At 49.5% G+C, this 15,949-nt stretch overlaps 1 protein-coding gene across 13 annotated transcripts in view; it reads left to right on the top strand.

Moving 5' to 3' along the window:
- The window catches only part of RREB1 (ras responsive element binding protein 1), a 136,819-nt gene that overhangs the window by 88,352 nt on the left and 32,518 nt on the right, over positions 1-15,949 (top strand). For all 13 annotated transcript variants that reach the window (XM_036921364.2, XM_036921450.2, XM_036921410.2 and 10 more), the window contains 2 exons: positions 5,365-5,509; positions 6,090-6,226. In XM_036921364.2, the coding sequence (XP_036777259.2) occupies positions 5,365-5,509; positions 6,090-6,226 (282 nt within the window). The remainder of the gene's footprint in view (positions 1-5,364; positions 5,510-6,089; positions 6,227-15,949) is intronic.

Here is a 15,949-nt window from a genome sequence, read left to right as displayed (position 1 = left end):
TGTCTGAAATGTCTTAGTGCTCCTTCCGCCTAAGACTTCATTGCCATCTCAAGGTCTCTCTATCTACTACTCCATCTTCGCACCCAGATTGGCTTTATCTCCCCAGATTCGTGCTTGCTTGTGAGAGTTTACCTCCATTTCCAAATCTATAGACTTTCTTACCTAAGAAGAAGGCAGCAGAATGTTCCTGCATTTGAAGTTGACATGAAGAAGTTCAGGGAGAAAAGGAGGGGTGTGCTTTAGGAACTGGTCTCTCTCCTTTGAGTTACTAGTGAGTGTTCAGCTCTTGTGTGGCGCACTTGTTTTGGCTCTGATACATTCGGAATTCTTACTGAAGGCTACGCTAGCTGAGTTGGAGCTTTTCACATTTTAGAAAATGAGCGATTACACTTACAGAAGAGACACTTTGAGTTGAATTCAAAGTAAGCATCTATCAGAGCTAAAGAGGTACTCAGATTTAGATTTTTTGTGTGTTTAAAAAACATCTGCAATACTTGTTTCAGTTCATTACTGTAAAAGCCCCCCTGGGCATTATGAATGGAAGGTTTCACTGGACCTCCTGACAAAATTCTGTTAAAATTCCTTCCTTAGACCACAGTGTGGCAGGATTTCTACTACTGAAGTGATATGCCTCCAAAAGAACATTCTAGAATGGCATGAACAGAAGCTTACTTTGACTTTACATTAACTTCTCTGTCCTGTGAATGTGTGTGGAATTTTGTATGCATAAACACAGATTCATGCCAATAAAGGAAAATATTTGCATGTGTTCCCGGTGTTCATTTTTGGGGTGTTTTTCATTCAAATCCCTTCATTATAGCACTAGCTACTGTACAATGTCTTACCAGGTTTGCTCACATTAAATCCTAGTGCGGTAGAGTATATAGAGTGCCTTGAAACCTGAGGACACGTGTTGTAGAGATCCTGCAAGTGTAACCGATTTTCTGCATATACTTCATTTAACATATATATGCTTATTCATCCATTCAGCCATTTGGCAGATATGTATTGACCACCTACTGTGTGCCACAGGGGCTAGTACAGAGAACAGGGGAGACACAGGTATAATGAAACTTTATTTCAATTGAGACTAAGGAGACAGTCAAACAAGTTAATTTTCAGGTGCTGGTATGTGCAAGCAAAGTAAAAATGGGTATAGGCTTGAGAGCCTCTGAGGGGGGAGTGGTGCTTGCATGAAACCTGGTGGCAGGAGCCAGCCCAAGGCGGGTGGAGCAGTGCCGGCAGAAGGAGCAGCAAGGGAGCCCGCCGGCTGGAGGAGGTACAGGAGCTTGAGGAATCCAGAGAGAGCTAGTGTGTCTGAGAGGGCCTTGGGATCAGGGTGGGGTGCTAACAAACCAGACTCCAGAAATGGGCAGGGGCCAGATTTAGTTCCAAGAGTGGGACCGTCAGAGGCCTTTACGTAGGGGAGTGGAGTGACATGATATGGTCCATGGTTTAGAAGCCCACTTTGGCTGCTGTGTAGAGAGTGGACTTAGGAGAGCAAGAGGGAAATCGAAATAGCCAGGTTAAAATATAAAGATCAGCCAGTTAAAAATCCTGTGGTTATTCATGGTTTTGCAGTGTATTATCTGTCTGTGAGTTATGATACCTCAGTCCTTGTGCACAGACTGTGTACCTTTGTCCACTTATTAGTCTTTGAGACAAACTTCTAGAAGTGGAATTACTGGAATAAAGGGCATATGTATCTAAAATGCTGACCCCCATTGCTTAACCACTTTGCAGAAAGATCATTACTGGTCTTTCACTCCCACCAGCCATGTGTGAGGAACTGGTTTTCTCTGCTGTCCAAACATTGCACATTTCCATCCTTGCCAATCTGGAAAGTGAAAAGATGCTAACTGCTCAAGTGCAGATGCTAACAGCTGGCAGTTTGAATGAAGAAATCCTGGAGAATCTTTGTAGGAAGAGAGGGTGTGACGTCGCTGTTCACCTGCACAGGAACCCCATTTCCAGTTACTCACCCTCTGTACGTGCTCATCCCAGCTCTTTGCCCTTCATCTTCTGACCACATCCACACTGGTGTTCCAACATTTCAGAAGGGATGTTTGCAAACTGAAGGGACTCTGCAGATCAGTAGTGCAGTGATTCAGCAGGTTTAAAAGCAGAGCTTGCAGGGTCTGGCTGATCCCTCAGCTGGAGTTGTTCGGTTTTGAGAAGAGAAACTTCGCAGAAATGCAACAGTCATCTTGAACTATTTGAGGAGCTGCCGTCTAGGAGAGAATGTAGGCGATGGTATCGCCCCAGAGGACAGATAGACATTTAAAGGAAGGACTGAATTGTTGAGTCAGCACTGGGAAATGGCCGTAACAGTTAGCACTGTTGAAAATGGAGAAGTCCCCGTAGCTGGAAGTATTCAAGCAGAACTAAATGGTGATCTCTCCAGCATGCTGTGCAGAGGGACTTTCTGTGCCGAGTGGGAGGATGGATGGCATCTTAGTCCCCTTCCAGTTCTGAGGCTCGGTGTAATTTATTGATTCTCAGTGTATACATGGAAATTAGATGCATTAGTCCTTGAAATAAAACCTGGGAGAAAAACAAACCCAAACCTTCTAAAGAAGAGAAGCAGGATTGTCTCCTGTCCAGCAGCCCTCTCTGCTTTGGCCATGCCATCACGGCTCATCATGCGGGTGCGCCCCCCGTCCTGGGAGCCTCTGGGAGGAAGTGGACAGCTAATGTTGCCAGTTCTGCAGTCAGAGGGCAGGGAAGAGAAAGGGTCAGGGTGGGGAGAATCTTTAACTATAGATCACATTCAACCTCAGAAATGGCTGGAGCAACCAGACCCTGGCAGCTCAGTTATTGACTGAATTGAGTTCTTAAACAAGCCTGCAGCTGTTGGCCTCCATGTAGCTGAAAGGAGAGGCTGGGAACTCCCTGTGTCTCAGCCAACGACCAGTGTTCCAGAAGGAGCACTGCCTGAGGCTTGGACCTGACGCTCCAGCCAGGCTCAGTCGGAGAACTGGAGTGGGTTGATGTGTTCACAGGCTCATTTGGCGCAAATCCTTGGAGACTGCTTTGATCTGGCCGCCTCTCCCTGCCTTTAGCAGTGACGCAGTTCAAAGGCAACCCCAGTTTTTCAGAATTACAGGGAGGTAGGACTAGAGGTAGGAGAGGTTCTCTGCCTGACCTGTGGGCCCTTCATTTTCCCAGGGAAATTTGGTTAGGGTTTGGTACCAACTGCTAGACGGTGGCCACAGTCACTCCAGGAGGCAATGTCCAGGTTCAGGTTGAAGATTCTAGCCCCTGATCCTGAACACAGATCCAAAGACTGAACCTTCGGACTCGTGGACTCTGGAGTCCGTCCTAGATGAGAGGCCCTGGGGCCCTAGCATCAGCCCCCACACTGGGCAGGCAGCCTCTCTGCCCCCTGGAAATAAGCCCCCGGGAAGTCCCCATCGGACCCTCACGGAGTGCTCAGTCCGTTCCTCCTCTGCTCTGCTTTGCTCTGTGCAAACAGCTGCCATCGTAAATCCCAAGAGCCAGATAATTAAGCATCATCGTGTCTAAGATACCCACGGGTACTGTAGCCTCGTGGTCTAACAGGGAACCTATTGGCTATAGGAAAGGTTATTGATTTTTTTAAAATTAATTTTGGGTGATTTATTGGAAGGGTGGATTTAGGCACTAATGTATGTCACTTGGTGTTTTTAGACTTCAATTCTTAGATGCTTAAAAGAATTTTTTTTTACATTTCTGAAATTGGAATGTGCCACAGAATAAATGTCAAAAGAAACTGGTAGCCTTTTTTCTCCCTCCAAACACCGATATTAAGTGATGGTCTCCTTAAATCCCAGGCACCTTAAAATAGAGGGGGTTCTTAGAATTAAGGCTGTCTGTTCCCTTTATCTTTCCCAAAGCTTTAGGAGACCAAGAACTAGTAATAAAGCGTCCTTTCCTAATAATGTAAGCAAGGAACTGCATGGACATGGGCACGGTGGCTGAATGTGATTCTTCCCCGTTCCTCTCACTAGGTCTTTCTGCTCCACAGCAGATTCCCCCTCTTAGAAGAGAGGTGTGGCCTGAGCCTCTTCCCTGAGGCCCATTTATTTCCTCAAAGGTTAGGCCACATCGACCTGCTGGTGGACTGGTGGGCAGGGGAGAGTCTGGCCTGGGCAAACATGAGGACTTCCCCGACCTTCTAGACTATGTCTGTAGAACCAGAATAAGGAAAGTCCGGCATCTCACCTCCACACCCTCTGACAGGTGTGGCAGGTCAGAGGTCACATGAGGGGAAGGTGTTACCTCTGCCATCTCAGTGAATCAGTCTAGAGCCCAAACTGTGGCCGCTTGTGGTTCACGAGCCACTTTGCACTTCCATCCTCAGCCTGCCCCCTCCAAAGACCAGGCAGCAAAAAGCGAGCTGAGCTGAGCTGAATCAACTTCCAAAGAAGTATGACAGGATAGTTTATGAAAGCTTTACTATCCTCCCCCTTGGCTAAAATCTTCTCTAAGGTAATACAATACCATAAAGGAGTTGTGTATGAAAATACAGTCCTGCATCGGCATAGTTTAACCCGAGTCAGCAATGACAATGGTGAGGATGACTGTCATTAGGAAAACTCAGCCTTTTATGTCACAACGAAAGGAAATGGAGGCCGACTATCTTTTTTGCAACGTCTTTCTTCCTTCCTACAGGTCTGGGGATTTTGTTGTTAACAATGTTTGTGTTAGAACTTGATGAAGTGAGGTCAGTTAGATCAGTCAACAAAACTCTTTTTTGGAACAGACATGTACATACTATATATGTAATGCTTTTGTACATGTGAATTCCTGGCCCTGCACATGTCAGCGCTGCAACATGTAACTTACTCCATTGTCCCAGCTACTCTGACATGATCATGTGCATGTTATACACGCCCAGCATGGAGAGGCTTTCGGGTTTCCAGGCAATAGCTCTGCCAGCACTTGTCAGATGCGACCCTGCAGCTGAGAGAGAATGCATACCACTGGCAGGTTGGGGTGGGGTTTCTGGGGGCAGATACAGAGCCGTTACTTGGTGTATGAACTAGAGGGGTCTGGAAAGTCTTTGCAGGACTGCATGTTCTAAAGTGGTATGTTTTGTCTAAGTAGGACAGGCCACCAGATTCAACTCATCAGTGCCCATGAGGCTCAAGCATGTCCTCCAATGGGCAGCAGGCACTTGGCAACATTCTGGGTGCACTGCAGGAGCTCTAGAGGACTCAAGGGGGTTACAAGGCTTTAAAAAGAAGTTGCTGTAAATTATACCCTTTCGCTTTCATTAAAACTTAAGTGCCAATGCCTAAGTATAAAATGTAAAAAAGTGAAAAGATAAGACCAGTTCAGCTTTTTGCCAAGTCACATCGTGTGTGTGTGTGCTCTTTCCAGACATATGAAGATTCATGAGAAGGACCCTAACAGTGCTACAACCTCAGCCCCTCCGTCCCCACTGAAGCGCAGGAGGTTCTCCTCCAAAAGGAAACTGAGTCATGATGCCGAGTCGGAGAAAGAAGACCCAGCACCTGCTAAAAAGGTCTCTCTGCTCCCAGCACAGACGTGCCTAACCACGGGGCTGCTGGCAGAACTCCTCGTGTCTTTATGTTCACAGTTCAGGGACCTGGCTGGCGTCCACCCCGAGCTTTAGCTGTGTTTCCCCGCACTGTTTGTAAGGTGTCTGCAGAAGGGAACACCCACATGTGCTTGGTGTGTGGGGCCTCCTCTCTGAGCCCCCGGGTGAAATGGAGAGCTCATTTCACCGTTGCCCTGCTGGCTTTTGTTTATCCAGCTGGAATAGAAGCGCCTGAGTGTTGGGGCTCTTGTCCTCACTCTTGTATTCCCAGTGTCTGTTAGATAGTAGGTGCTCCATAAGTATGTGAACAGATGAGTGGGTTGGGAGTGGGCGAATGGGTGGCTGGGTGGATGGACAGATGGATGGTAGCATTCAGTGAGCATTTGTGGTGTGAAGAAAGGACTGGTCAGTAGCATCCTTGATACCTGAGAGAGAGGCATCCTTTCCTTGGGGGTGGTCTCTGGATTTAGCACTGGCTTCTCTTCCGAGGCACTCCCGTGTGGAGGCCTCCTCATGAATTCTCTTTTTTTTCCTTTTCCCTAAGATGATAGAAGATGCGCAGTCGGGTGACTTGGACAAAAAGGCTGACGAAGTATTCCACTGCCCGGTATGTTTCAAGGAGTTTGTTTGCAAGTATGGACTGGAGACCCACATGGAGACCCACTCAGATAACCCACTAAGGTAGGAGAGCGGGGCAAGATACTGGAAAGCTCTTTTTCCTTCCTGTTTCTTCTGATTATGACCTATCCTTATTTCCCATTACTCCAAACTGGGCTACAATGGTGTGACTTGGGTGTGAACACAGGACGGCAATCAGCAAAGGCATGCGCTGTGCACAGGTCGGGCTGGGAAGGGTCAGAGAGAAAGTAGAGGTAGCTATGGGCACAGGATGTGTTCGCCAAGGTTCGCAGTGCTTCCTTCGCTCCTGATAAGGCCTCTGGAGCCGTCACCATGAGGCCCCCACCCCCAACCTGATCCCAGGGCTTTGGGGCAGCAGATACATTCCCTTCACAAAAGGCATTGCAGCTCAAATGACTGTTAGCTGTGCCTGTTATGGGGAAAGGAGAGGAAGGGCATGTCAGGGGCTCGGGAGTGTTTGCACTGGACAGGTAGCAGAGACCTAAGAAAGCACTGGGGGTCAGACAGACTTGTACTTCGTGCAAGACCCTCCTGCCAAAGCGAGGCCTGTCACAGTGACGCAGGGACACAGTGAAAGGTGATTGTCCTGCTGGTCCAGACACAATTTTAAGTCTTCGCTGGTTTCAGTTTTCCTGACCCTCAGCCTGTCAAGCAAAACATGGGTGGTAATAGGATTTTCCAGCAGAATTTGGGGCGGGGACTCAGCTTTCCTTCTCTACCTTCTCTGAGAAGTTTTTCATCAGGTAGAAAGTGCTGTGTTCTTCATGAACAGTTAGGCTTGGAACATTTTCCTGCAGAATGACCCCTTTTAAAATGCTACCTCTGTCATTTTTCACATTGAAAAGAACAAGGTGCCTTGGAGGGGGGCCTCTGGTGGAGTTGCCAGACTTTGAAAATAGCTCTCCTGCAAGGTACACCTGCCGGCTGGCCCAGAACAGAGTCGGGTGCAGGCGGGACTGCGGCTCGGGGTCTCGGAAGACGTCCCGGGAGCATGGAAATCTGGGCATGTCTGACTCACAGACATATGGGCCAGATTTCCTTCCTCGGGACACGTGCTTGGTTGTGACTTAGGAGTGAAGAGGTCTGAGCAAGCGAAAGACTCTGTGTTGGGGGAAAAGCCTGATTGTATGGTAACTTAAAGCCATGCCAGATAGCATTACTCTCAATCACATTAGCTTGATGTTTTTCCATTAGGGGAAAAAATAGACTTTATGAAGAGTTTAAACTGCTGAGCAATAAATGAAGTGCTATAAAATGTCTTAACATAACTTCCCCAGCTCGGGAATTGAGCGTAGGAACAGGCATGGGCTGGTGGTCAGGATTTTAGGATGCTGTCCGGGCTCACATGGGAGCTGGGCCAGCTGCATCTTGACCTCAAGAAAAGCTGGACCAGACAATCCCTGTGTTCCCTTTCCGGCCTTAAATTCTGCAGTTCAGTCTCTTAACCATTCTGTCTACCAAGAAAAAACTCTTGGCTCTTCCTTTTGGGGGCCCTGTAATTCTGAAATTCTGAGACATTCAGGAACTTCGACTTCATGGCTTCATTAATGTCCACAGCATCCCGAGGAAGTGGGCTTGTGGTGCACCGTGAATAAGGAAATGGCTTTCTAGACTGAGCACCTCAGCAAATGAAGGTGAAGTTATCAGAGGAGCCTCACGTGGACAGGCATGGGCACAGGCAGGAATAGCACATGGGACCCCAATTCTGGCCTAGTGGTCCTGGCAAGTAGCATCTGACCCCACTCTGTAGAGCGGACGCACCTGCCTCTCTGGGCTCTGTGTGCTTTGCTCCACATCATGCTTTAATCTCTGATCAGACAGCATCATAGGAACGACCCATTCGCCCCCTTCTAGATGATTCTTTCCTGGAGGAAAATAATGGGATTCTCATGAGAGACTTCTGGCAGCCAGAACCTTCACAGCACAGTGTATAGCAGCAGAGACCAGGAAGATGAGTGTCCCCCTTAAATACTGGCCTAGAGAAGGGCCCTCTGGGCATGCACCTCTCCAGAGGCAGGCAGGCATGCTACTCAGAGAGGATGGAGATGGGATTGCATCGGACACTGGTTGCCCCAACCTGCAAGGTGTGGTGTGTAATCCACTCACGGCGACTCCAAGGCCAGTGGGCAGACAGGCCTTGAAGCTGAGCCCAAGTCCTGCCTCTTCTCCTTGCCTGCTCAGTAGTGACACCCTCTGTCGGGAGGGGGTGGCTGGAGAAGCTTTGTAGCCTGAGACTGAGCCTGTCCGCAGCCTTCCACCCAGGGGAGCCCCTCGACCCTGCTTCCACAGCACACCCATTGTGGGGGCTGAGCTGGCCACCTCCTGTCTAGTGGCTGTTGCTTTGGGGAGTGGGGCTCGTGTCTGGAAACCAAAAGGAGTTGATTACGGAACATAGTTAATTTCCCTTTTCTCCTCTCTGCTCTAACCATTCCACATAATAGTCTGCTATCAGAGGAGGTCATGGGGGCAGGCATGAGCCAGCAGGGCCTAGCCAGGCAGTGAACTGTGACAGTAGCTGGTGGGAGACTGCTTGTTAACCCAGAGCTAAAATAGACACCCACTTCATTTGCAAACCCCAGAGGCAGCAGAACCACAGTGTAATGCTACCAGCTTAGACAGAAAGTTTAAAACTCAAAACAGCTGTTGGCATGTCTCTCTCCTGCCCCCCTACCCCTCACCCCAATGCTGGCAAGGTGCCCACTGTTCCTTAATAAAAAGCCTTGAAATCCAAATACGTGTAAACACTGTGAAGGCCATTCTCCTCCATTGACCTGTGTTTCAAATTAACCAAGTCTTAGCATAGAGCAAAAGGAAGATACAAAGCTGCTTGTAGCGACTCTAGCTCTTAGTGCTGGGTGTCACTCGTGCCCTGACATGACCAGCAGTAAATCAGCCCCTCTGTACAGCTTCCCACACAAGGACAAGCTCAGGGCTTACTGGGAGCTAGCATTTGGAATCAGAAGTGACGGGCAGAGTAGCCAGTGAGCAGGTGGATGCAAAGAGGACTTCCCTGAGTGAGGATGTCTCGGGGTGTTGAATGTCGTGCTTGGTTATAAGAATAGAACAGACGAACTGTCCATACACTGCCATGAACCAAGTTAGCTGGGAGGGAAGTCAGGTTAGCACCAACCGATACAACTAAGATATGAGCTGCTTGTGTCATTTTAGATTTTCTCATAGCCACATTTTAGAAAGTAAAAGGAAACTGCAAAATTGGTCACACTTTTGTTCATTATACCATTGTATCCAAAATACAGTGTCAACATATAATCAGTATAAAAATTGCCAATGATAGTTTTTACATTCCTGTTTATATACAAGGGGTTTGCAATCCCGTGTGTGTGGTACAGCCACAGTCCATCTCCATCTGAACGTTTCAAGTGCACGGCAGCCTCCCCAGCAGGTGCGGGTCTAGGACGAGCCCGCCCGCAGCGGGGAGGGCGCCAGGGCCGCGGCTGTGCTGCGGAGGCCCCTGGCTTGTGTCTGAGTGACTTGTCCAGGCTGACGAGGGCTGGGCTGGGAGGGGTGACAGCTGGCCTGTCACCATGGCTCCGGGTCTGCTGCTGAGAGCAGAATTTGGCAAAATGATTTCTTGATTAAAGGAGATCAGGTAGTAAATAACTTTTAGATTATTTAGTTAAAATGTATCCAGCAGGTGATCCGGGCGCTTTGTGTACCAGGCACTTGGCCAGACTCGACTGTGGTTGGAGACAGGCCTCCCAGGCCAGTCAGAAAGCAAGTAAGGGGCAGGGCTGCTTGCTGTGCAGGCAGAGGGAGCCCGGCTGGTCCGTGGAAGGCTTCCCTTGACATTTCCCATTGGCTGTGGTGCTGTATCGTCTCCTCCAGGTTGAGGCCCTCCTCAGTGTGATGAAATTGAGAGAAATTATAACGTGGTGCCCTGAAATCTGACAGGGATTAGTACTGGGGAACCCGAGTGAGCTCTGACCCACAACTGACCCCTAGCCCCCCAACCCCACCCCCGTGAGGGTGGGGAGGGGCTGCTACAGATGGGAGGCGGCTGGGGACCACCCCTTAACTTGGTGTGGAGAGTGGTGCCAGAACCTTCTGGATTCTCGAGTGTTCCAAGGAGTATTTGCCTCCTTTCAGTGTGCACACCCCATCACCTTCAGAGAGACCCTGCATTAATTCCCGTGGCATGGACCCACACTTGTTCAAGGCCATCCTAAAACCAGAAAGGGTATAACAAAATATTGTCAGGGCCTTGTGTTTAAGAGTCCCACGGCGTGGCCAGGTGGAGGCAGATTTAAAATGATGCTGGGGCGGAGGGTGGAGAGGGTCACCTCCTCCTGGTCGGCCTGGAAGTTGGAGGTGCCTCTGTCAGGATGGACCCCCCCCACCCGGCCTGGCAGGGGGCTCATAGAACAGGCCGTGCACAGCAGTGAGGCCCCCAGCCTCCGGGCTCACCCCAGCCGGCCCAGTGGGGAGCCCCTCAGACCAAGCCCATCTCTCGCTTGCTGGGGTGGTGGAACAGCCCTGGGCGTGGGGAGGGCAGGCTGCCTCCACCGCCTCTCCACGCCCTGTCACAGGGCCGTCCCTGTTGCTCCCGGCAACTGGGAGAGATTAGTGCAGCTGTTGGATGTCAGTTCTCTGGCTGGTGGCTGGGATGGCAGGGAGGGAGGGAGGGTGGGCACAGGGGAGAGGAATGTCTGAACCGGGTGGGGCTCTGAGGAGAGGTTGTTTGCAGTTACCCTTCTTGCCTCTGGAGACAGAGCAGGAAAAATGAAGCATGAAATCCCTTTAAAAAAGGAATGTCAGTCTCTGGATTAAAACACTATAATGAGCTAGAAATTCAGTATCTCAAGGAAGTAGCCGGGGTGAGCTGCAGCTTTCTGAGCAAGGTATTCACAGGTTCTGGTGAGAGAGGCTGCCAGCTGGCTGCTCAGGGAGCGTTAGTAGCAGGAAAGGCGCCCGGTTGAGCCGCTGTCCAGTGTCCGGGCATTAAGAATGTGACATGGGTTTGCAGAAGTTGTTGGGGCAAATAACTGTCCTCTGAACAGACCTCGGAGCAGTGCAGCAGCGCGGAATTAAGCCGGCGGCTCCATCCCAACCTGCTGCCTGACACGCTGCGGCCCCAGGCGAGCTGAGGCTGTTTGCCCGTCTAGAAAGTGGATTTGAGGCCTTCGTGAGGGTGAAGGAGGCGACACACACTGCTCAGACTGTGGCCCTCAGCGAGCCTTCCCTTCTGATACTGTGACCCAGAATGTGGGTCCTTTTTCAGATGTTGAACCTCACAACACTTGCAGAGTGGTATGTGTGCCACCCATTGGGTAACCCGTTCCAACGAAACTGGGAGTCATGTGCCGGGCTTCTCCCAGGGACTGATTACTTGACAGAGCCCATAAAGGCAGTTTGTCCTTTAAGTCTTTGTTGTTATAAAGAGCTGCTTTCATCTCGTTTTGCTTTTGTAAAGATTGGGGAACTGAATGGCTATTTAAATTTGCTTTGAGTCCCACCTACCAAATTGTGTCATCCCACTGTGTTGAAAGGACAGACAGTTAGAAGCCTGAAGGGACTTGATATGCTTAAATAACAGAACCACACATCATTTTCCTTAGAATGTTGGGGAAACCTGAGATTCTAAAGAAATGCATTTCCTGATGTATACAGTTTGTCAAAGCAGTCTTTGGAAAATACGTTTAGCATGGTCAAAAAACAAACTTGGTTTAAACCCTTGCGATGGGGGCCATCTGACTGTCCCTTACCTGCCTCAGTGGTAGACTGGATAGAATGAAGTGACAGTAAGGCCCCTCAGGAGGCCCCCAAGTTGGGGGCAGGTGTCTCTTTGGACTGCTCGTAAGCTCTTCAGTTGACTTCAGGGTTTGTGTCTTGTTCTGGAGAGTTAAGGTCTCCAGGTGATCACAATATTCCTGTAACAAGCACTGGGAAGAGCTAATCCCAAAATTGTTTGGCCACAGATTTTTTTAAAAAAAAGCCTTTTCGTGGCCTTGTTTTCCATTTTTGCAAATTCCATTGCTGATAAATTTGCCTCTGAATTTATCTTGGCTTGACTCTTAATCTTCATTGTATATACATGCTGCCGTCACATTTTAGGTGCTCCAGGAAGGTTATTTGGGAAGCCTGCTCTGGTTAGTGGTTACACATTCCTTACTTCAGGCCTCATGACTTTAATGGTGAGAGTTATTCCCGATAAATGGCTGTTAGGGGTTGCTGCTTGTACCTTTAACCCCTCTATAGAATACCCGTACCATAATAGTGCATTTATCACACCACATGTCTGCCCCAGCCCAGAATTATGTCATATTCTTTAAAAACATAAATAAAAAAGAAGGACGTAGTGTCTTCTTCCAAGGGCATGTGATGTAAAAGAAGAAACGGTGGTGCCCTGCCCCGTTAGGCACACTGTGCTACGTGTCAGTCCTCAATTTTAACTCTTGTTTCTTTGAGACTAGTCATGGATCTGGGTAAGAACAAGAGCATCATTCATGTACATTAAAGTCCTCTGAGAACTGAAGGGACAAATCCTCAGCCGAGACGGGGGAGTATTTCCTTGCCCTCCCAGAGCTATTTGGTTCCAGCCCTTGCCGTGCTGTCCCTTCTGCCTGGGCAGCTGGAGGCAGAGGCCGAGCTGTGGCCGGCGAGCTTGGGTCTCTGTGGCTTCCGGACCCGCGCAGTTCGGCGCTCTCATGGGAGCCAGACTCCTCTGACCACGTCAGCAGTGTGCTCTACCCAGCCTGGCCAATGTGAAGGCCAGAGCTTGTGTGCCCATTTGTTTGACTTGTGAAGAAGGGACAGGAAGGGCTGTGGGTAAAGTTTAAGTTCGGCTCCCTGTGATCGTGGGGCCTTCCTGCGGTCCCTGGAGTTGGCAGCCCCCAGTCCTGCCATCTCTTCCCTTGCATACTAGGGGTCACACTGGAAACTTGGCTCAGCCCCCTGCACACTGCTGGGGGCATCTCCCTCCCTGGAGACCCCTCCCCTAGCCCTCCGAGCTGTGCTTGGCAGCTACGCATACCCTGTCAGCGCCATCACCACCGGTGCTAAGGGGGTTGCAGGGAGAAAGGAGATAAGCTACAGGCAGCTGCTTTGCCCTCTGCTGTTCAAGCACCCCCAACTCTTTGTGCCCCAAACCACAGCCCCTCCCTTCTCACCCACCCTGATAGAACTGGTCAAGCCCCTGCACTGTCACAGAGACCACCACGAGGGAGCAGCCCTGTGGGAGGCAGGACCCCCAGGTCCTGGGCTGGCACATCACACATGGCCAAGGGCAGTAGGGAGTGGTGAAAATCTGCTTTGGCTTCCCAAGTTAGACTTTCTTACTCTGTTAAAGAGGCATTTGCTAATACTGGAATTCAGGTGTTTTCTGGGTGCTGTGGGCTCTGGTGAATTGCTTTGGGGCACAGAAACACTATTTCTGTGAGCAACATTACTGGGAGTCCACATACAGGTGACCATCCATTTCTAAGTTAGGACAGGCTGCATGTCCTTGTCAGCATCCATCCCCATGTTCACAGGTGACCTCAGCTTTACCAAGTGGTCCTTTAGAGTTCTTCCCACTGGTGAATTTTGTTTTCCTTGGAGTAATTGTCTTGCCAATGGGCTTCAGCCCTGGGCAAGTTCCCTCACTATGGATTCAATGTGACCAAAGAAATGACCGTAGAACGTTCTTGGGGTGAAAGGGTTATACCCAACTTTATTTCCAGGTGGCAGGTCAATCACTAGAATCCCATCCACTCAGTGAGTCTGCATGCAGCAAGCCCGTCTCCGCCTCCGGGCCTCTGCCTGCACAGCCGTCCTCTGGGCCTCTGTCCTCAGCGCTGCCACCACTCCAGCCTCTGCTCTCCTGCAGCCGTGCTACCGTGTTGGGCCCAGAGCACTGGGCGGAGCTCTTATATACAGAGTCAATCACGATGCATTGCCCACACGTGTGTAGTGAGCTAGCCAACCAGGGCCAGGTAAGAATCCTGGCCACAGGAACCTTCACTTTATCCACAGTAATCTATTTCAGTATGTGATTTGAAAAGAAAAAAAAGTTTTGTTTTTAAAAGAGTCAACGGGGTTCTCTGTGCACGTTTAACTATGATAGCTAGTTATACTTTCCCCAAATGCATTCATCTTAGTTTTTCCATTTGGAAAAGTTGCCTTCTGCTTCCAACATAGGGCCACGTCCTGCTGCCAGAAAGTCCGAAAGCAGCCTCTCAAGTTCCTAAGACTACCCTCAAGCTTATCAAAATCACTTGCAAAATGAAATTGTCCTACCATGCTCCCCTGTCCTGGGACTCTGAGTACAGTTCTACTCCATCTAAATGGTTCACAGTCGTGCTGTTCACCCGTTCCTGCAGGGTTGAGAGATCCCCCACACTGGGGGTGAGGAGTACCCCAGGATTGGTGCCGGCAGGCAGCCCTGCAGCCAGCAGCACAGCCCACAGATTTACAATGACCTCCATTGTCCTTGAAGAGCTGCTTGGAAACAAAGTTGCAAAGCATTTCTCCCGGGGCCTTGGGAGGGCTGGTTGCAGCCAGTGTCTTCTGCTGACAAAGGCCCATCCAAATGTTTCTGGGTGATGGTTTCCAAACTGCCTTCACCTAAGGCCTGTCAACAGGGGCCAAGTGTGAGAGAGACAGTGCTTTTCCATGGCTGTTTTTTTCTTCCTTTTAAGCAGCCTCACACTGTGCTTCTGGTTTCAAAGCACTTTTTTTCTCTGCCACTTTTGAGCAGCTTGTTTGCGAGATTATATTCTTTTCAGAAGTGAAATAGGAGCACCTTGGTTGAAATCCCATGAAAACAGAGGTGTGAAGCTGTGTTTCTTGGCCTTATTAGAAGGCTCTCGGTGTGTGCGCAGGCCAAGGAGGTATGCTCCTCTCTTTGTGAGCCTGGGCCCTGGAGGGATGGCCGGGGTGACAGGGAAGCAGGTGGTGCAGGGCAGAGAGCAACTGGGTAGAACTTGCATTGCTCTCCAAGTCTCAAGATTAAACAGAAATAAGTAGAGACGATTGTGAAATTTTCCTGCATTTTCATATTGGCTGTAATGGCCAGTAAATGGGCTGGTCCTGATGTTTTCATTCTTGGCAATATAAAATAATGCTTAAATTCTGAGCAGCACCTTGCAGTTTTTCAGGCATCTTGTTACCTGTTATTCCTGTATCATAGGTGAACAAGAAGTTGGGCTGAGAGCAGGAAGGGAAGGAGCTCTCACAGGCGTGCAGCATGAGAGCAAAAGGCGTCTCCCTTAATTCTTGATATATGTGATTTGTTTACCAAACTTGTCTAACCTGGGGTGCTTGTTCATATAGACTCCAAGGGCCATTCACTCGTTATTGTGATTATAGGAGATCTAAAGCAGGACCTGGGAATCTAGTTTTTTAACAAGGTCAGGAGGGGATTCTTATCTCAAGCGTGTTTGGGAAATTTTACCGAGCAGGCAGCTGAAATGCAGATGAAGTAAATGGTCCAAGGTCGTATTCTGTGCACTGCCTCCCAGTGCCTCCCGTCCCTGAGCCCATCCCCCCACTGCTCCACAGCTGCCTTCCACAAGGTCACAGTTGGTAGATGGTGCTGGCTCCTTCTGCTGTGTGTGTGTGTGTGTGTGTGTGTGTGTGTGTGCGCGCACGTGCGTGTGTGTTGAGCACCCACTATGTGTGGACTTCTGTCCTAGGAGGAGAGAATGGAGGAGGAGGAGCTACACATGTAGAAATAAGTAATGAAAACTCAGTGTTACTGAAAATTCATTGCTATGGTAAAGGGCAGTAAATTCTAATTGCCACATTAACAGATACCCTCTACTCGCT

Source organism: Manis pentadactyla, chromosome 16 (genome assembly GCF_030020395.1).
Source record: "Manis pentadactyla isolate mManPen7 chromosome 16, mManPen7.hap1, whole genome shotgun sequence".
Lineage (NCBI taxonomy): Eukaryota > Metazoa > Chordata > Mammalia > Pholidota > Manidae > Manis > Manis pentadactyla.
The sequence above is the reverse complement of the archived record's forward strand: the minus strand, read 5'-3'. Positions and strand labels throughout refer to the sequence as shown.